Consider the following 23,864-nt stretch of genomic DNA (forward strand, 5'->3'; position numbering starts at 1 on the left):
CGTGACCAACGGTCAGTTGCACTGATTGCCGGCATCACAGCCGGTCGTAGTGCGAAATCGTTTTGCCGTCGCCGTCGCATTTCGATTCAAACGCTGTCGCCGTCATCACCATCATTTATAATATTACTACGATTCAAAGGCCGCACCGCCCTGTGCAGACAGTATTAAGAGAAACCGTCCACGACGATGAAGTCTTCCGGGCCGGATCGGCCAGATGAGCAGCGACCATCTCGTAATCATTACCGCCTGTCTCTGAGGCTGCAGATCACCACCGTCTTATTGCTGCTCTTGTACTTTATCTCTCCGACCTTGTCCCTGAGGAATGAAGTGTACCGCGAGACATACACAGACGACGCGGTCATACTCGAAGGTAAGGACTAATTATATGGTGACTCGGGACTACTCGTAATTATACCTATACAAATAAATTAATATAGACAGAAACATTTATTGACGACTTCATAAAAAACCATATTTTGAATTATTAATCTTTCATGACGGATCTATTCCGAAACGACTATATTTTGTATTTTACATAAAATTATTATTTATAGATATTTTTTGTTCAACACTTAATTTTTGCAAACGTAATTTACATTCTTCCACGGTATATATCATATTCAAATGTATTTTTTTTAATACAGTTAACTATATTCAAAAACTGGTTTCGAGTTTTTTTTATTCATTCGTTTTTTCATCTCATTAGATCGTCGTGGTCGCAAGCATAATATGTGATATTTCGACTGGAGGCCAGTCTAATTTTTAATTTAATCTGTTAAAACAATCGTTGCAATAATAAAATAACACTACTGAAATAAAGATTTCCAAAAATTATATACAAACTTTAATTTAATATTTTTTTTCCGAAGTAAAATTAAGAAAGATAATATACAAACAAATGTCAAAAATACATTGTTTATATCTACTATTATATAGTTAAATTTAAACGTTCTTATGCATTTTATTAAAAATAAATAAATAACTCATGAATATGTAAGTATAGTTGAAAATCTTCTTAAATTTAAAATTGTATGTCCTACAAACTATAATATATTTTTAAAGTATAAAAAGTTAAGTTTGAAAAATTTTATTTTATAATAATATTGATTTATTTTATATTTCTAATATAAAGATATGTTGTACCTACATATTCAACTGTCGTTTAATATCTTAAGTTTCATAAAAGATTATTTTTTATAAATAATTACTAAATATATTTTTATTTAGTTGGCTATGTTTTCATATTATGCGGTTAATTTATACTTATACACATTTTATTATAATGAAATGTGTAGCCGATAATGTTTGTAATAATTATATATTATTTGGTTTCTAAAGTCAATAAGTTATTTAATTTTCAGTTTAGGATTTAAAGTGCTTGAAGGGTTATAACCATGTTTAATGCTATTATAGTAGTTTTGGTATTAGTTTTGGCGGCCAAGAGTCTAAATGGCTCGTAAAAGCCTGAAAAAAAATGCTATTAATTAAGCTGAACTAACCTAAATAAATTTCACCAAATTTACATGTGGATACTCTGTAGTAAAATTAAATAAATAGCTATATCTATATAATTATTAACATTTTATATTTAAAATAAAATCAATGTGACTACGTTGGTTTCATGTTTTATATTAATTCTTAATTCTCGTTTACATACTTGAAACGAAATGTTATTTATGTTTATCTATATTTTATAATATAAGTATGTGGTTGTACAACTATTTATATTTTTTGATGAAAAAAAAAGTAAAGACAATAATTGTAAGTAATTTCATTTTCAAACAACATGCTGGCACCATATATAACATTTGAAAATGATGTACCATAATACCATAATAATTATGTATTACAATTTATATGTATCATTTTTAATACATAAAAATCAAACTACACAAGAGGAACACAGCTAGAAATATTTTATTTCATATCAACCCACAATGATAATATTTTATCATTGTGTTGAAAATTAAATTCTTAATTGACAATATATAATAGTGAAAATAAATCATTTTAGAAGTATTATATTAATTATTAGCGTACGATTTTGGTGAGACATTGCGACATAGCGTGTTAAGAAGAAAGTCTATCATAACTATTTTTGACTGACTAATCGTCTTCTAACGAGTTCAATAATTTACTTTTGTCAATCATAGAAGTTTGATTATATTGATCTTTATATTACCCAATAGCTATAAATTTTCATAAAATCATTGAAATTATAACTTATTGACTTTCTTCAAGTCGTAATCAAATATTGTATTACAGCGATTACGATTGTCTATGATTATGATGGCAAAATATTAAATACGAAACAATAACTGCAATACGCGCAATTTTACGATACAACTTTTATCCCGCAGGTATATTTTTAATTGAATTTTAGACTTTATGTAATACCACTTATATTTAATATATATTATTATTATTAATTGTATAAATTTCATCGTCACGAAATAGGTATCTATTAGGTACGATAAAAATGATTTAATTATTTAGAGGGATGGATTTTTGAAGTATAATTTGAATTCAAATCGTTTAGTTTCTTTATACGAGCTTCTCTTACTATAATTCCTTGTAAATGTAATTGCGTTCAATTTAATCCAACAATACGTAATTTATTCAGTATCACGCTTATTATTATAAATCCTAAATACGGGTGCGTCTCGTGAAAAATGTAGGACCTCGCACCTCGCACGTCTGTTCTATATGCGTATAATGTATATATTATAATATTATGTTTAAATAGCGATTTATAATAGTCGTCCGAATACAATGTAGGTATACCAAATATAATTTTAATATTTATTTTGCAAACAGCACGTCTGTCAACTTCTACTCGAAGTGAAGTATACATTTTTTACATATAACCCATTCCATTCCGGTGGGCGGTTACTCACTCGAGAGTCGAGAAAGAATAAATCGCTATCATCTTCGCATATACGACCGCACTAAACTCGTATAGGTACACATTCTCAATAATTATTCGTGCTCTCCTAGTCAACACATTTTTTGAACGCGAAACGAGTGGGTAGTATGAGTTTTATCTTCACACTTGCAAATATAGGTATATTCATTTCATCGACTTATCGCAACAGGGCAACAGTAAGGATGTTAGGACACACACGAAGAATAATTATGTTATTGTTGAGCCGAGGGCTAAGGTTGGCGGTAAAGATAGAAAAAAATCGAACGAAAATTACTGTACCTATATTTACAAATGACTTACTCGGCCGATGCGAACACGTTGTCCTGCGTCAAGGTCGCCGGCCAATGCGACACAGGTTCAATGACAGCGACGGTGGAGGCGGCAGCGCAAAAAAGTATCCGTTTGTTTACATGCGATTGCAATATATATATTTTTATTCGATGAATTCGTTGTCTGTAATAATTAATAATAGTCAATAATTCACTTCATAAGTTTCGATTATGATTTATATTCCATGTATCACCGAGAGACATAATGTAGTCAAATTAACGGTTTTTTTTTTATCGTAAACATCCCAGATATATATAATACCTATATTATTCAATATTGATTTAGACAATTTTGTGGTTCATGCGTATGCAGTTTTTCCGTAAAAATCAACGAACAATAGTAATAGTCTTAATTTGATTCATCCCACACGAGTGTCGCCCCTAATACTCTGTGACTTATGAACATATATATACGCCATGATATAGCAAACACTATATTAATACGCGTTACTACATGGATGCTTAAACCTAAATTTTTTTTAATGCAAAAATAATAAATATATACGGATAATTAAATGTGAAAAAAAACGAATTCGGACGGTCGTTCACACTGTGTGAACTCTTGATGAGCTCTACGGAAATACCGTTTTTGGTCTGGCAAAGAGTCGAAAAAATCATTCCAATAGAACCGTATAGGTACTATAAAATAGTAAGAAATAAAAAAATCTGTATTATAAGGAGGTGAGAATGAACAAAAATGTTGATACCTAGTAAATTTTGATTCAATCTTAATTGAAATCATTGTAACCGTTATAAAACGTGCAAAAATGAAAAAATTATTAAAAGAAATACTGTGTACTGTGCATATATACAAACGTTGCAAATTTACAATAATTGAAGCGATATTGTCAGTTGTATTTTTTCCTTTAAAATAGGTACCAATGATAATTGAAAAGTTATAGTATATAATATTTCTATAATCGTAATGGAGTGGTATAGTGTTTTTTAGAAAATAATTGATCGAGAAGTAGAAATTCGGAAAAACATGTTTTTCTTCTGAATTGTATTTATTTTTCTAAAACTGTATTGATTTGAAAATATATTTTATTGCTAAAGTATTTCGATTGAAAAGAATTTTACTGTAAAACACATACGTTTGGAAATAAAACCATTGGACAATATTGTTTAGGAATTGAATTTTGTCAGAATAGTATTAGAAAAAATATTTATCGGAACCATAATGCCCAACAACATAATATGTTTTCAACAAAATATTTTCCATAAAATTACTTTATCGATCGCATTTATTTTTTCTGGAATAATATATTTAAAACGGATTATATTCCACAGTAATATACTAAAACAATTGATGATAAAATTCTAACAATATTAAGAGTTTTCAACGATGTATTTTTAACAAATATATTTGGTGCCGAACGAATAATTTTTCGAATTTTTATTGTGATTCTTGATATTATCTTCGAAATCCACGCTTACATTCTTATTAAAATCAAGACCATCATTATTGCGTGTTTAAGCTCAGTTTTCTTGATCGACAATAACATAAATGTATAAACTAAAAATATATTTTAGTATTTCTAGATTAATGAGTAATACAAACCGTATATCTAACCTGTTTATTAGGTAAAATTACAGTCATCTATCAGACATCTCCGGTCGGTTAGAAAAAATCCATTACAGGACATTCCTCCGTGTACTCTATACGAATTAAACTTCGTACGCACTCACAAAAACACATACATAATAAACATATTAATATTCTACTCGCGATCTTATAGTAATCTATTGGTGACACACCAAATGAATAAATTCTCCGTTGTATGTTTTATGATTAAAAAAAAAAAATCCTTTTTCGGTATTGAGTATATCTTAATATGGATTAATTAGATAATTCCATCGTGATACCATATCATGAATTAAACTTTATTAAAAAATGTCAAGCATGTTCTGAAGTTCAACTTAATAGCTTATATAAAAATAAATGAAAAAAATTATCATTAAACTTCAATGTTGCTAGCTAAAACGGTGTAATTTTAGAATGATTGAGTGACACTGTGGATAAATTATAAAATATGTAATGCTCGTATACCTATAACACAATGTGTCAATGTGAGATGTGTAATATATTTGATCTGTTGAGTATTCTATTTTATAGTTAATTAAAATAGCTTATAGCCAATGTATAGGCATGGTAGATAGATACTGCATATGACTATAGCTGATTTTAATATCTAATTTAACCAAATAAACCGGGAGCAAAATATAGCTTGCGAATAGGTGGCAAGGTCAGAAAGAGTTACATAAATAAAACATATTAACATACAAACAAATATTTAAATTGAGTAGATAATTGAATTATTATTAATAAATATTAAAATTAATAACCACTGTGTATTATTAATACATTTTATGTTCATGATGTATTCCGTAAAATATTAAACTGGTATCGTTTTAAGCACACACATAAATCATAATTATTATGAGAATAAATAACACAAAATATGATAGGCATTTTTGTAATATTATTTATATTGAATATTTATCATTCAAATAAGAATTAATACATTTATGATCATAGAGTTGCATATAATAAGACAATTTTAATATTATAAGAAACAACAGACCGTTTGTTTAAATATTCATGTACCATCGTACATACATATAGGTAATAACTATAATAAATTACCCAAAATAAATAAATAATTAAATTTTAGTTTAGTAGGTGTCTTTTCGTAGGCTATAAAATCACATTTTACGTATCAACTATTACGTTTTAATTATTTACTACTTTTTTTTTAGTAAGCTTAAGTTTGAATATAATAATATATGGTTCCTAAAATAAATAAATTTCAAAAATCAAGTTTAATTAAGATTGATATCTTGTTAGTATATAGAAAGAACAAACACGAAAAATTAGTAAAAATGTAGTCGTTATTATTTATTAGTATTCGTAATAATTAGGTAATATTATTACTATGTCATTATAGACATTTAATAGTCAATCAAATTTTAATATTTCCAAAAATATTTGTCTGCTGAATGCTGTTTCATATAAAAGTTTAAAATTAAAATTTGAGATCCTTTGAGATGGTTTTAAAAAATGGAATGTTTGTTTTTCAGACAAAAGTATACTAAACACTAACACGTGAAATAATATATATTATAGTTGACTTCTAAATTTTTCAATAATTTATATGATAACTAAGGAATGGTATCAAATGGAAAATTTAAATCTAGTTATATTGATTAAAAATATTAACCATATACAGGGCGATTTTTTTATCATGAACCACTCATTATTTCAAAAAGTATCAATGTTTTTGAAAATATTTTTTTACAAAGTTTCATGTTGTTAAAAAAACAACGTTTTTATGAAAAAATTATATTTTTTAATATTTTTTATCCTTATAATTTTTTAAGTTTTTTACTTTTTTGAATGGCAACCTAGAGTTTTAATTTCATATCCCAAAGCAGAATATTTTTCTAAGTATTTTGATACGTAAAAGTCGAATTTTGGAAGAGTAGTTTATGAGTTATAAGTATTTAAAGTTTAGATTGGCGGAGTGGAGTGGTACGGGGTTACCCCGCAAAATGTTTGTCCACTACTCCGCTTGTCTAAACTTTAAATACTTATAACTCATGAACTACTCGTCCAAAATTCGATTTTTACATATCAAAATACTTAGAAAAATATTCTGCTTTGGAATATGAAATTAAAACTGTAGGTTGCCATTCAAAAAAGTAAAAAACTTAAAAAATTATAAGGATAAAAAATATTTAAAAATATAATTTTTACATAAAAACGTTGTTTTTTTAACAATATGAAACTTTGTAAAAAAATATTTTAAAAAACATTGATACTTTTTGAAATAATGAGTGGTTCATGATAAAAAAATCACCCTGTATACATAAGCCTCGAACTCTCGAAAACACTACATTATTGTTGGTAGATATATTCAAGTATTTAAGTAGATCTCACTATTTTACGTTTTCATCATAATTTTAGATCAGTCTAACATAATTAAATATTATTATTCGAAGCCCAAAATATTCTCAGAATTTAGCCAGTTTTAAACTTGTGACTCGTATTATATTTATATTATATATATATTCGTGATGACACGGTCTATCCAAACAATCATTGCCCTAGATCTCTATTTCCAAGAAATATTCTACATATTATGAGGACATACGTAATAATAAATGTTTGTTTTGTGAGAAGAAAAATATAACTCACACATATTTTGATTTCCTGTTTCTGTTGAGTTCTGGCCTAACACTATCTGGCAGCTGCGTATATTCCGTCGACCGCCGTGTCTTAAGTGCATAATGCATATTTATTATGTTCAACCTTGTGATACAAATAATATGTGACAGAAATGTTAGTCATTAAAATTCAAAACTATCATTGGCACTAGTTAATCTGGCGTAGCTCGTAGATTGGTAGTACTAGACTTGAAATAAATAATATAAATATTCAGATTAATAGTCGAGTGATTCAACAATAGAAAATAATAATATTTATTACATTGTCAGATGAAAAAAATAATATTGTCAAAAATTCAATAGGTGCAGGTTTGCCAGGTTTCCTTAATAAGTGATTTCCATAATGACAAACTCTTTTATTCTTTTATTTTAATTTGTCCTCGGAAGGGGCGTATTTAGATTTTTTTTTTTTTTTTTTGGGGGGGGGGGCTGTGTTATTTTCTCCAACTGAAATTCCCAATTCAGCCTATATGAGTTAGAAAATTTACATCTGATAGGACATAATAAGCAGACTTCATAAACAATTCCTGGATTTCGGGGAGGGGGGGGGGCTGAAGCCCCCTCAGACCCCCCCCCATAAATACGCCCCTGGTCCTTGGTATCTATAATACCATTGAGCATTTGAGCGTAACATTTGTATTTTGATCTAATTAGGTTACATTATATTAATTTTGAATTTTATTTACAAACGAAAAACATTAAATATTAAATTCTGAAAAATTATTTACCATATTATTGGTATATTTGATCGATATTGTTTGTTTCCGATCATAATTTTTATATTTTGACTATTTTTGAGAATGTTATATTGCTTGGTTCTGTGCTTAGAGCTTCAATTAGATCGTTGGCGATTCTCAATTAGCTTCTCTCCTCCTCATATGTTTTACACACATTTAGTTAAGGTACGTCACGTTATACCTGTGTCCCGTATATATGGCGTATATGTCTATAGGGGGATTTATTGATTCCGCCGAAATTACCTGCTTAGGAAAAAGGTTTATATTGATTCCGCCGGCTACTGTTTATAAAATCTACACATTGATTCCGCCGGACACTGTTCATCCCCCCCCCCCCAACCCCCCACCAAAAATTGTATGTCTATTTTAAAATGTATAAATGTAACTAATTTTGATCAAATTTGGTCACATGTTTAAATTGAATAAACTGATAGTAATAATTGTATGTAGGTATAAAATTAAAATGTATATAAGTAACTACTTTTGATAATATTTGGATACATATTTTAAATAAGTGAACTTAGAAACTTTCTAATTAGACTATACGTTTTAAAATACATATACAATGGGGAACGGGAAGGGGGGGATGAAAAGTGTCCTGCGGAATCAATGTGTAGATATTATAAACAGTAGCCGGCGGAGTCGATATGTAGATATTATAAACAGTAGCCGGCGGAATCAATAGCCGGCGGAGTTGATATAAAATCGGTGGAATCGATATACGCCCGTCTATAGTCTCTGTCTTACTATAAAAAAAATAAATAAATAACACACTACACACAATATGGAAAATAGTAACGTAACTAAATTTTATGTTTGCAAGAATCCATTTTAATATATTTCTATATTATTTTTAACGCAAGAGTGAACTGACTATAGGTAAAAAATGAGTTATTAGGTCATATTATCAAATTTATGGGTTAGAATATTATCTGGGGCATCTCGATGGTTTTTTTACATTTTAATTTTAAAGAAAGTTATAATCATTCTAAAATATACAAAAAAATGTATAATTTTAAAATTGTGATTCCTTAAATAACATTCTTAACTTTAATTTAATAATAGGTCAATTCACTATATATATAATACTACTAAAAATAACAGAGTAAACGGATTTTTCTGAACGTAAGTCTTGTTATGTTATTTACGTTTGTAAATTTAAGTAAAGACGGACACAGCGCAATATGTGTGGTTATGTAACGTTCTCCTAAAATTCGTGTTTAAATGATGCATATAATATGTGGGTGTCATAGCAGATACACGTAGGAGGATCTTCTCTTATCAACAAATCCTTTTACGTTTAACGAATTATAATACTCGTTGGTATAAAATATAACACAAATTCTAACTGCTCTAGATCAATACGAGATTATAGGTGTAGGTATATTGTAGTAATTATTGTATATGTATATGTATTCGGTTTCAACTTTCAGATAGGTGCCGACGTGCGGTTTAAACGAATACAAGCGGTTTGATACGTTGAAATGAAAATATGTATATAATATGTTTATGCATAATGCATATTATTAGGTATATTGTACAAAATATTATTATATATTTATATCATTGCTTCGAAGTTCGAACCCATGATCATGTATATATATTACTTTGTCTCACTACTGCAAATAAATATGTATAATCGAAATGGAAACGTGCGACTGGCTTGTTATAATCAGATATGATAAAACACAAAATTTACGACTTGTTTAAAATATTAATGCTCTTTTAGTTTGAGACGATGCTGTGTTTCTTTACGTCAAGTCTAGATATGATTTTCATTTTTATCGAACGAGAACCCGTTACACAGCAGCCGTAGCAGCTGTAGATCACGTGCTGGACAAACTGCAAACACAGATTGAGATTTTACAAATTAGCAAATTAAAGAAAACATAATATAAAAGCCTCCGTACCTATGTATATATTATAATAAACTGTATATTCGACAAGTCGTCGGCAATTTACTATACATCATACAAGTGTACACATTACATATTAAACATAATTATATATTTAATTAATATGTTTAAATATATAAAGTGTGGGCCACTATTGTTTTATTCGGTCAGATTATCATGGTAAATATATATATATATATATATATATATATATATATATGTCTAACACAAATAATATGAATGTAAATACGTGATCTTTAGTTAAAAATATGCATTGTCATATAGGTATAGCTAGATTAAATCAAGTAGTTCTACATAAATTATACATAGTTAACGTCCAATCTATCAGTTAGAGTCAGTCACCTTCAGAAATGGGATTTTTTTTTATGTCACTATACTGTATATAATATATCATAAATTATGCGAAGAATAATATCAATTATAACGACTTCTAGATAACATCAGCTATTATAATATGTTGATATATTGACTTATATAGCCTTAGAGGCTACGAATATCTGAAATACAAATCTCCTTGTCGTTAAATGTGTTATTTAAAAATATTATGTAAGTACCTATAGATTTGATCTGATATATTTATTTTAATATGAAAAAAAAAAAAATGATAAGTTAAAATTTAAAAAAAAAGGCGGGTAAGTCGTGGATGTCGCTCTGCAGTACAGTAGGTTACAAGTGGGTATATAATGGATGGAATTAAATTTGAATCCAATGATATTATATCATTGTATACGAAAAACGATTCTGAGCGAAGACGGTTTATCTGTCTAGGATATATTATAGATTATTAAAAAATTTCAAATCTTAGATTTCAAAAGAAAAATTTTTATGAATTTCTAGTTTGAAATAATTTGCGAATTTTCGTGATTTTCGCGATTTTACATACTCGTATGTTGTCAAAATTCAAACTTTGAATGCTTGCACAAAAAAATTGTGACTACGCATTTTTTTTATTTTTCAATTGATATTGTAAAAATATGATAGGAGCCATGTATTAAATTTTCAAATCTTAGATATAAAAGGAAAATTTTTTATAAATTTCTAGCATAAAATAATTTATGAATTTTCGTGATTTTTACGTATGTTGTCAAAATTCAAACTTTGAATCCTTGTAAAAAAAATTGTGAATATGAATTTATTTTATTTTTCAACTGCTATTGTTAAAATGGGTTAGAAGCATTGTATTAAATTTTCAAGCTTTTCTACCAAACAAATAAATTTTTATCAATATTTATAGAAAAAAAAACTAAAAAAGTTGGAAATTAAAATGTCAGTAAACAGCTCAAAACAAATCTAAATATTTTGGAAATTTTATCAAATATAGAAAATGCCTATATAAACATTCAGTGAAAATTTCAAGTATCTGCGGTCATTTGTTTTAGACTTTTAGAGTTACACCAAAATAAGAAAATCACTAAATGTGAAATCCAGTGAAAATCCAATGTTGTAAAAATTTAAATTTCAAATGCTCATAAAAATTTAATTTGAATTTCCGGTGGACTTTTTATTTATGATAAAAACTGACAAACCTGTAAGGAACCTTGTATTAAATTTTCAAATCTTAGATTTAAAAAGAAAATTTTTTATGAATTTCTAGCTTAAAATAATTTGTGAATTTTCGTAATTTTTACATAATATGTTGTCAAAATTCAAACTTTGAATCCTTATAAAAAAAAAATTGTCAAAAACATTCCTTTTATTTTGCAACTGCTATTGTAAAAATATGTTAGGACCTTGTATTAAATTTTCAAATCTTAGAATTAAAAAGAAACACTTTTATGAATTTCAATCTAAGATAATTTGAACATTGCCGTAATTTTTAAGTATTAAGTCAAAATTTGTACTTTAAATGATTATAAAAAAAATTGTGACTAAATATTTTTTTTTATTTTTCAATTTCTATTGTAAAAATATATTATGAGCCTTGTATTAAATTTTCAAATCTTAGATATAAAAGGAAAATTTTCAAGAATTTCTATCTTAGATAATTTAAACTTTTACGTATTTAGTCAAAATTTGAACTTTCAATGCTTATAAAAAAAAATCGTGCCTACGTATTTTTAATATTTTTTAACTGCTATTGTTACAATGTGTTAGAAGCCTTGTATTAAATTTTCAAGCTTTTCTATCGAACAAATAATTTTTTATCGATATTTATAGAAAGAAAAACTAAAAAAGTTGAAAAATTAAAATGTCAGTAAACAGCTCAAAACAAATCTAAATATTTTGAAAATTTTATAAAATATATAAAATACCTATATAAACATTTATTAAAAATTTCAAGTATCTGCGGTCATTTGTTTTAGAGTTACACCAAAATAAGGAAATCGCTAACAGTGAAAACCCAATGTTGTAAAAATTTAAATTTCAAATGTTCATAAAAATTTAATTTGAATTTCCGGTAGACTTTTTATTTGTGATAAAGATTGAAAAACTTGCAAGGAATCTTGTTTTAAATCTTAGATGTAAAAGGAAATTTTTTATGAATTTCTAGCTTAAAATAATTTGTGAATTTTCGTGATTTTGTCAAAATTCAAACTTTGAATGCTTTTAAAAAAAAATTGTGACCATGAATTTCTTTTATTTTTCAACTGCTATTGTAACAATATGTTAAGAGCCTTGTATTAAATTTTCAAGCTTTTCTGTCCAACAAATACATTTTTATCAATATTAATTTAAAAAAAACTAATAATGATCGAAAATTTCAAATGCCTATGAATAGTTCAACTTAAGTCGAAATTTTTTGAAAATTGCACGGTGGATAGAATATACTTATATAAAGATTCAGTGAAAATTTCATGTATCTATGGTGATTTGTTTTAAAATGAGTGTGCGTAAAAATTCCCGTTTTTCCTTTAATTTTTAGTTTGTTTTTCTCGATTATTTAGAAAAGTATTAAGAATTTTTCGAAGCACTTTTACTGCCCCAAAACGTGATGACAGACACAAAAAAAAAAAAACACACATCATGGTAAAATCAATACATTCATCGCTCCGTTCAGAATCGAAAATGTCATCCATTTTCAACACATTAAAATTTAGAGTTTTCTCTAGAAAAGTATGTTGGATATACTTATATTTTTAATTTCGGCTGTATGTTTGATGTATATGATTATGTGTGTATCAATAAATAAATCACGACTTAATTATTTACTAAATAAATTGACCACGAAAACGGTGACACGGATTTAGGAGAAATCACGATAAATACATATATTATTTCTTTACAGTTAAACAAATGTACATATACATATACTTTTAACACCTGTGCCGTATGGGCGTATGGCCAGTTGAAAGACCTAGCGAATTTTATTTTCAAATTGATCGTTTTCACTCACTTTGGGCAGGTTATGTGTGCGCTACTGTATACAGAGTTAGGTTTTAGCGCGTTATTGGTTTCATTATGCGAATTATATTTTTAGCCGTTAGGTTTATTTGCGCAGCATAATAACCTACAAACGAATACAAAATGTATAAAACATAAATATGTTTATTTATATATATTATATACTCGTCTTATAATAATATACATAATGGTATCATGTGGTATGTATATATATTGCATCCCCTCTATAGGTACAACAGTAACCCGAGTGTAGTCATGATGTGTGCATTAGAGTATATTGACCCACGTTGACTGTTCAACTTTTAATACAGCATAATATAATATTATTGCGAATGACCAGTTTAGAAGATATTTAAAACGTAAAAAAAAAGAAAACAAAGTGGCCGAGTCCAAGACTCAAGTGTTTATATATATATATATATATATGTATGTATGTACATAAACTACTACTCTGCCTGCTACGAAAAAACCATCTATTTGATATATACAGAAATATTGTTAAAAATACATTAATATAAATGGCGTGCGAATTTATGAGTTTGGATGTGACCCATGGAGACATACAGATCGTGTGTGTGTGTGTGTGTGTGTGTGTGTGTGTGGGTATTTTGGCAGAGATGTAATTGGTTTTGTGTGATAACACAATATATAGGTAGGTACTATATAGCTATATATTTTACTTATTTGTAATATGTAGTATAGTATGTGTGTGTGTGTGTGTGTGTGTGTGTGTCGTGTGTGCAAATAAGTGGGAACAGGAACAAAAGTGAATTTCAAACACGTTTTAGGTTTTTGGCTGATTCCGATTTGGCTGTTCCTACCTAATACCAGCCATATATCATCTATAATAATACCTACACTAATACCTACATTAATACCATGTATTATTCTGACGAGGTCTGGCTACAATTTAAATATGAATTTACCTACTATAATTTTATCGTTTACCCGTCTCAATTTGTTACAAATCGATGTGCATTGTTTGGTCGGCACATACACGGAGAGCGGCTATATATCCGATAAATAAAAATATAGTAACTGTATCATATATAGCAGTGTTTCTCAACCTTTTTAAAGTTATCACCCCCTTGAGTTACAATAATTTTTAACGCCCCCCTCCCTCATGTGAAAAATTTGTAGTTAAGAGTATGGGAAGCCAGATAGGAAGCGAGTTGATAATTTTGAAAATTAAAAAAAAATTTGAAATAATCTAATAACTCATGTTTTCATTTATTATGTTAGTATTATTATAAATATTTATGTTTATAATTTTCATATATTTTGTATGTACACTACTATTAATAAGTAAACTAATTGAATTAGACAATGAAAAAAAAACTTAATAATGTTATTAATTTATAATAACAAATTTGTTTTTTAGTTTATTAAAAAAAAATATATCGCTAGTCTTATTTGCTTTTATAGACATGATTTTTGATTGTTTTATAAAAAATTAAATAAAGTGAGATGGTTGAACTAGCAAGTTTTTGGAAATTAGGTTCTATAGTAAGTAGTACCGTGGTGATAATATTATGATAGTTATTTTATTGGTTATTATTAGGTCTCAAAAGTTCATGAATTTCGCATTTCAGATTCTAAAACGGAGCAATGTACATTGATTTTTACGATCTGTTTTTTTTTTTAAAATAATGCTTCGATTTTCATCATCAGTATATTTTACGCTAAAAAGTGAATCTATTTTATTCATTCGCGAGGTAAAAATTTAAAATTCTCAGTAGTCTTCAAAAGCACTGAATAAAAAGCATCAACAAAAATTAAAGAAAAACGGGAATTTTTCGCAAAATCAATTTTCGACAAAATCGATTTTTAATTTTAATTTTCGGTGTAACTCTATAAAACAAATTTCAATAGATGCGTATATGAAATTTTTAATAAATATTTATATTAGCATTTTCTATAGACCGTAAAACATTGTTGAGCTATATATAAATGCGTAAGACATTTTTGATTTTTATTAGTTTAAAAAAAATTAATTTCGATAAAAAATTATAGTTCGGTCAAAAAACTTAAAATTGAATACAAGGTTCCTCATAAGTTGTTATCCACAATAATTTCTATTATAAGCGTCTCAATTTTAAATTTTGACGAAATACGCTAAAATAACGAAAATTCATAAATTATTTCAGTTAGAAATTCATAAAACATTTCTTTTTAAATCGAAAATTTGAAAATTCGAACCAAATTTTATCATATGTATTTATACATCTTAATGGATAAAAAAATGTCCACTAAAAGTTAAATTACATTTTTATGAGCATTTGAAATTCGAATTTCTACATTTTTGGACATTTTATTCAAATGGAACGATATTCCTATTCCGTTGTAATTCAAAAAATGTGTAACTTGAAATCATTCATTACAGTGACCCACTTGTAACCTACTGCAGAGCGTTACCCACTTAACCGCTTTTTATTTTTTTAAACTCCTTAGATGATACTTTCTTAGCTGAAAATAAATTAATAAATTGTATTTTACAATATATAGTAATTAGTAATACCTACACTAACACAATTAATTGTAATTCGTATTTTAAAATGTATTAACTATCAAGCTTTAATAGAATCGTTGTTGGTTTCCTTTTAAACAAATATATATTTGTAGAACATATACTTGAGAACATGTTGATTGGATAACTTTGACAGGCTGTAGAACTGGATAAATTCAGACGATGGTGGATTCACAAACTTTTTATTGGATGAAAGGAGTCTTAGTAATTTAAAATAATATTAACGAAAATTTGAGAGACGGTTATTTGACTTTTACTCATTTACACGACACGTAGATATAGTTAAATTTCCGTTTGAGAACACAAAAACAAATATTGAGTACAGTATATACAGTGCACCTATACGTTTATACAAGTATTAAAAATTATTGTTCAACATATTATTTTTATAGTTTGGGGGTGGCTCAGGCCTTATTTTTAGTAATCTCCATGGCGTGAAAAATGTATTTTGTATATTTTCAAAATGTATGTGATATATTTAAAAGTACCTACCAATATATCAAAATTGATCTCATATACGAAATACTTTAATTTCAAATGCTGGCAATTCTTGGCTCTTGCCATATAACACTTTACACTACGTGCATTGCGAAGTCTGTTGCAATAGAAGTTTTATCCGATACGCACATTTTATACATTATAATATTATATTGTATACAATCATCAGTTTAAACAGCTGTTATTGTTTTGATCTCTTAAAGAACTACTTGTACTTACAAGTCACAAAGTAATTACGTGTAGGTAGCCGTGGAAGTCGTTATGACTCTGTACGACGAACGGCTTTCTATTATTTATTCTTTCTATATATTCGCAGAAACTAAAATGATGCGATTGATTAATAATCACATGTGATCCGATCATCACAATAAAAATCGCATGACTGTTGACTGCGGTTTGAAAAAAAAAAAAAAACTCGATCGTTTAAGAAAATAATATGTGTTATCACAACCGCAGGCTGCAGACGATATTATTGAAACATTACACGCAACACGCGTATACAAATTTGTAATATGTATATATTTAATTTATATGAATTCGTGCGGGGATAAAAAATCTGTAGGCAATAATACTGTACACCTATAGAAACAATCTACGACATCGTGTTCTTAGTTATTAAATCGCATCGACTATCGAGACTGACGCCTAGCTAGGTAGACGTGAAAGATCAAAGCGCGGTTAACACGTCTTAATAATATACTCGCGGCGCGCGGCGGGTATATTAGGTTAGGTAAGTGGTGTTTCGTGGAATTTTACATCGTATCCAAAAAGCTAATAAATTATTCCTACAACGCGATCGTGATAAAATAATGCCCATATCCGGGGGGAAGGCCAGAAAACGATTAGGTACCGTGTGAGGAGTATGAAAAGAAAATTCGTATTACGCGCAAATAACATAAGCTCTAGATAGATGTATGTTTGTATATACATTATATTATTTTGTTTTCAGATATCTAAATTACACATTTACACCATTATGGCGTATAAAGTAAACGGTATTATATTATACATATATACCACCTGTATCGGTCGCCGGAAGCGACTTCGTGTTTCGATTAAGCCGCGTCATATTTAATAATAATACGCACGCAGCGACAACGCCACAACGGTGGTCCGTTTTTGCATGATTAATCGGACTGCCGCTGCAGGGTAATTAGCCCAGCATCATTCTATTAAAGCATTACTGCACCCTATGATTATCGTTCATTAAATTCGCGAATGTTGGGAAAAACACTCGTCATATCACAGACACCTGTTGTAATAGATATATGCGACAACACGTCGTACCTTATAATAATATGCTTGCAGTATACAAATCAATATGACTAATAAAAAAATATTAAAAAATCGTACACCTGATGCAATAAATGTATAGTATGTATTGGTGGCTCTGTAAGGGAGACTTGGATTTCCCCCCAAAAAATCAAATTCTCTTCAAACGATAGTGTACATGTGTACTTAAGTATAATATATGGTATAAGTTATAATGATATTTATACTAAGTATAAATACTTATCATTTTTGGTTTTGGTTTTTTTTTTTTTTTTGAAATTAAATATAAATAAAAGTAATTGAAAAAATAATATTTTCGATGTCTCTAAACTCTTAACAATGTTTTTGTCGATTAGGCAAACAATTTAATCTATAATTCTAGGTATATTATATATATATATACATGTGTGTGTATTATGACTTCATTGAGCTATTCTCAATATTGAATGAGATGTTGTCAATTTATGAAAGAATAAAGATACATTAGAAATATATAATTTAAAATCAATATTAGTATTAAATTTAAATTTGATGATTAAAATACGAAGGGGGTGACAGTCATGAAATAAAAAACTTGAAAATCAATTAAATTTATTTTATTAGCTAATGAAAATAAGATTTTAAAACAAACTGTAAATTGCGTGACTTTTTAAAATCACAATATTTTTTCTAGGGGGGTGACATGTCCCCCCCTTCTACCTCCTGATGGGCGCCCTTGTACCTACTTAGTATTACCTATACGTACATTCCTCGTATAATAAGTTACTTAGAAATATTTAATAACTTCATAGAGGGCGTATGATGTAAGAGAATTTTCGGATAGAATAAATAAGCCTATAAAGGCGATGACTTCCAACCCAGAAAATAAAATTAGTCCTATTTGTGTGACTGGCGTCAATCGTTTCGTTTTAAGTCGACGGAGTAACAATGTAACATTCGTATAGTGTTTGTTCAATGCATTTATGCATTTCATATTATAGAAGTACCAACTACCTACATTGTACATACTATTAAATTATATGAGTTTAGCCAGATTTAAGATTGTTATTACAACCTTATAACAGCCAAACAAAATTAGACCACCTGCCTAAATAAATAAAATCCCGAAAACCCGTATAATATTATTATGAACGAGAGTATTATTGTAATAAGAGTCATGGAGATTACCTACAATAAATGATCTATAATAATAATTATTATTATTTTATCCGTTCTATTCTTACTAATGGAATCAGGATCGGGATTAACACTTAGTGTATTATAAATTATAATAATTTAATAACAATATTCTCCTAATAGATTATAAAAACCGAAGTAACGAACGTCGTCATAAAGGCTTTTATTATTGCGCACGTCACTGGGCTAAGCTTATTTATATATAGCTAGGTTGGTATGTATTATATATTGTGTATATTATATAATATATGAGTATGCGCGTGCGTCTCGAACCGGTCTCGATAACACAAAGTGCGTTGCAGACTTATCTTAAAATATTATATTATTATTTAATGTCACCGTGAACCATATTTCTGTCCACTTGCGTGTAAACGTGTAATTCTATATATTATTATTATAGGTGTAGCAAACGTCCCGTATAAATTATTGATGAATATTTGTGATAAAATAACGACAGTTTTGTTAGGTTGACGTGTGTGTTGTACACACATCATACTATTCATACAGTATGAATAATATGAATCATACTGCACTTATATATTTTGCAGTATGAATCCCACCGGCGCTCCCGCATCGAGTTAATAATATTATTTAATGATTAATATCAAGCATGCGTCTGCGGAGTCCGCAGGGAAGGAATGCCGAAATGGCCAAGAAGCCGAGAAAAATTGATTCAGTATTATCATGAAAATATAATATTTTACCCTTACAGTGCTCAATAAAATATCTTATGATGATGTTCTCTGTAAAATTCATATCTATGGAACTTGACCCCCCTCCCCCATGGCCCATAGAAAATTCCCAGCTGCGGCGGACCTTCGTTTTCCGCACTCGTGCATGGACGATATTATCATACTGCGCTCAGCCGCGAATAACGTTCGAAATTTAAAAATGTAAAATAATATAAATTTTGAATTGTTGTAGGTGCTTATAATAATGTTGTGTCACTTTATAGCATATCCTGCAGATGAGGGCCACGATATCAGTCACGACTATGATACGATGATGAGTAATAGCGATAGCGGCCCTCAAAGCGTCGAACAGTTAAGTACCAACAGAGCATCGAGAACGAAAAGACAGGGTTCGTGGACGATGGTGTCGGGTCCGTGTCTGACGAGCAGAGGCACATTGGGCAAATGCACGAGTTTTCGGGCGTGCTATCCATACATTAAAGTACCAAACTTTCAGTACTGGGACTCGTGGATGGCAGGAATGTACGACGCGTGCACTTATATAAGTATCGACCACAAACAGGTGAATACACAATATAATATACAATATACATTTGTTATAATGTACAATAGCATATGATTTAATATTTTAATGTATAACCGAAAATTCCCGTCTATGAATCGATATTTCTGGAATTATAACAATGTTGTTTTACAACTAAGATTATCGCCTTAAATGATGAAATAGTAAAATAATATATTATGTAACTAGGTATATAGTTTGCGCTTATTATTTTATACTATTAAAATTAAAACCGAAAGTTTTTAATAAAACGTTAAAAACAAACTTATACCCCAAAACAGAATAACACTAACCGTACATTGATTGGCATTTAGATGTTTGGCGTATGTTGCGATCACCCGAGCTTCATCGGAGAGAGTCACAAAGAAGAAGGAATGAGACCACCCCCGTCGATGGTAGTGCCACCGAATTGGCCGCCGCCTTTGCCAACGCATCCTCCGGACCATACTATTCCACCGATTCCTACACATCCTCCACAAACGCCACCACCAATGCCTCCTCAGCAACCGGCTTTGCCACCATGGCCTCCACAGCAACCATCGATACCGTCATGGCCTCCACACGATCATCAAAATTTCACTACTACTACCCCGAAAAACAAACCTACCACCTCTACCACCACCAGTACCACACCGTCTTATGTCGACAATAATGAGGGGTATGATTTTCAATGTGGGCTGAAAAACGGTCCACAAGATCAAGAGAGGATTGTCGGTGGTCAAAACGCAGATCCCGGAGAATGGCCGTGGATCGTAAGTATACCTATAGATAATATAGTAATTCATATACAAGTGTAATGTATACTAACAAATGTCATGGTAAAATATCTTTTATGTTCAGTGGAAATTGATGAAACTAGGTCAATCTGAAAAATAGTCTATACGCTCATAAGATTGAGCTTGATGGCCTATAAGTAGGTATCTATATATTATAATCTATACATTTCCGATGTCCGTCACATGTACGGTACGATAATGTCTTCATAATCAATCGAAATAGAGAGATCATCTATAATGCGATGATACGATACACATATTATAGAACTGCTGACATCATAATATGCTCCAATAATAGCGAAAATAATTGTTTCACATTGTAATCTCGTTTATTATGTTATTACACTCGGTAGTATTGTTCTCCGGTGTATAATTTTCGGCTGCCATATTATAGATCCATAGTTAGGTTATGATTTCTGCCATTTCTACTTACATATAGTTAGTACATATACTATCTGTACACTTACATATAATTTATAGTGAATTCAAATCTAAAACGACAATGGTTCGTGATGATGTTTTCACCGTTTTTGTATAGGTGTAAGTAGGTAGATACTCAATTACTCGTAAATTATGTGCTCCACACATAGGCGTTTTTAGCTATGACGAGTTGTAAACGATTTTAGGTAGCTATATTCAATTCTGGCAGACATTTTTGTGGAGGATCTCTAATCGATGACACACACGTGTTGACAGCAGCACATTGCGTTGCTCAGTAAGTATATTGACATATAGAATAACCCGATGTTTTTAAACGACCCACATCGTCTTGATATTCTGAAATTTAATTGTAGCATGAGTTCATGGGACGTGGCTCGTTTGACAGCAAACCTCGGAGACTACAATATCAAAAGCAAATCTGACGTAAAACATTTAGAGAGAAAAATCAAAAGAGTCGTTCGGCACAAAGGATTTGATCAAAGAACACTGGTTAGTAAAACGTTGTGTATATATCCACTAGCTATAAATGAATAAGATATATTTACTTCCGATAATAACTCATATTGTATTTTAACTTCAGTACAACGATATCGCGCTTCTGACTCTGGATAAACCAGTGAAGTTTGATAAACAAGTACACCCAATATGTTTGCCGACGAGCAGATCTATGTACGCGGGACAGACGGCCACTGTCATCGGCTGGGGTAGCTTGAGAGAGAGTGAGTGTTGAAGGAGATAACAATTTTCGCGATTGATAATCAACCCGGTACTTCGTCTGTTTTCAGGTGGACCACAACCAGCGGTTTTGCAGAAGGTCACCGTACCAGTGTGGACAAATCAGGAGTGCAAGTACAAATATGGAAGCGCAGCCCCGGGCGGGATCGTAGACCACTTCTTGTGTGCGGGTAAAGCAGCAAGAGACTCATGCAGTGTAAGTACCAATAAAATCCTAATGTATTACATTAATATATTAATATATTATAATATTATGTACCTACTTACTTCGTATTTAGTGATGGGTTGTTGGATTTCTTTCATCATACTTAATGTTTGTTTTAGATTCTGAGCAAAGCAATGAATTTATTGATTTTACAATATAATGTGTGATATTAGATTCTGAGCGGAGCGATGAATGTATTGATTTTACCATGATGTGTGTTTTTTTTTTTTTTTGTGTCTGTCATCACGTTTTGGGGCAGTAAAAATGCTTCGATTTTTTACTTCAGTACCTCGTTCGATCAGAAAGTGAATCTAGTTGGTACTTTTGGGGGTCAAAAGTAAAAAATTCTTAATACTTTTCTAAATAATTGAAAAAAACAAATTAAAAATTAAGGGGAAAACAGGAAATTTTACGCACACTCATTTTTCGACAAAATCGATTTTGGTTTTTGATGTAACTGTAAAACAAATGACCATAGATACATGAAATTTTTACCTAATGTTTATATAAGTATATTCTATCCACCATGCAATTTTTAAAAAATTTCGACTTAAGTTGAACTATTCATAGGCATTTCAAATTTTCGATCATTATTAGTTTTTTTTTAATTGATATCGATAAAAATGTATTTGTTAGGCAGAAAAGCTTGAAAACTTAATGCAAGGCTCTTAACATATTGTTACAATAGCAGTTGAATTGAAAATTATTTGGAGGAAAATGGAAACCAACCTTTTTTGTTTTTGAGGAAAATGGTCCCGCCCCTTTTTTTAAGCTACCTATAGACAAAAGAAAATGTCAAGTTTCTAGTTTTTTTTTTTAATTTAAAAAAAAAAGCGTTAATAATTCAAATTTTTACGAAATCTGTCGAAAACGTGAAAATTTGCAAGTAATTTTGAAGTTGAAAAATCATAAAATTTTTTGTGGTTATAACTAAGGATTAAATATACAACACTAAATTTTCCTTCAAGAAGCTATAGAAAAAACTCGAAGCATCATTATAGGAAAAATTTTAAGTGCGTTTGAATTTTAATTTCTTACGAAATAGCATAACGATAACGATTTATCCTCAAACGATTTTAAACATTTGTTGTTATTCAAAAAGTATAAGTCGTAGATACTTGAAAATTTTACCAGTTATTTATATTGGCATTTTCTTTACATGATTTAATTTTCAAAATATTTCGACTTTTTTTGAGGTATTTATAGACAACTGAAATTGTCAATTTTTCTGAAAATTTTTTTTTTTAAGTGTCGATATAATTTTTTTGGTCCTATCAAAATACTTGAAAATTTAATACAAAGTTCCTCATAAGTTATTCTTATAATGATTAAAAAATTATAAGAATACATTTTTTTATTAGCATTTGAAGTTCAAATATTGACTTAATACGTAAAAATTACGACAATTTTCAAATTATCTTAGATAGAAATTCATAAAAGTTTTTCTTTTTAAATCTAAGATTTGAGAATGTAATACAAGGCTCCTAGCATATTTTTAAAATA

The 23,864-nt window shown here is 29.2% G+C and overlaps 1 protein-coding gene across 1 annotated transcript in view; it reads left to right on the forward strand.

Moving 5' to 3' along the window:
- LOC107162390 (uncharacterized) overlaps positions 1–23,864 on the forward strand; it is a 24,921-nt gene continuing 1,057 nt past the window's right edge. The window contains exons 1-7 of the mRNA XM_015509266.2: positions 1–370; positions 19,906–20,204; positions 20,519–20,956; positions 21,607–21,695; positions 21,775–21,910; positions 22,002–22,140; positions 22,207–22,352. Of these exons, the coding sequence (XP_015364752.2) occupies positions 187–370; positions 19,906–20,204; positions 20,519–20,956; positions 21,607–21,695; positions 21,775–21,910; positions 22,002–22,140; positions 22,207–22,352 (1,431 nt within the window). The 5' untranslated portion in view covers positions 1–186. The remainder of the gene's footprint in view (positions 371–19,905; positions 20,205–20,518; positions 20,957–21,606; positions 21,696–21,774; positions 21,911–22,001; positions 22,141–22,206; positions 22,353–23,864) is intronic.

This window comes from Diuraphis noxia, unplaced genomic scaffold (assembly GCF_037042655.1).
Source record: "Diuraphis noxia isolate RWA-SAM2 unplaced genomic scaffold, SU_Dnox_SAM2 contig0002, whole genome shotgun sequence".
Taxonomy (NCBI): domain Eukaryota; kingdom Metazoa; phylum Arthropoda; class Insecta; order Hemiptera; family Aphididae; genus Diuraphis; species Diuraphis noxia.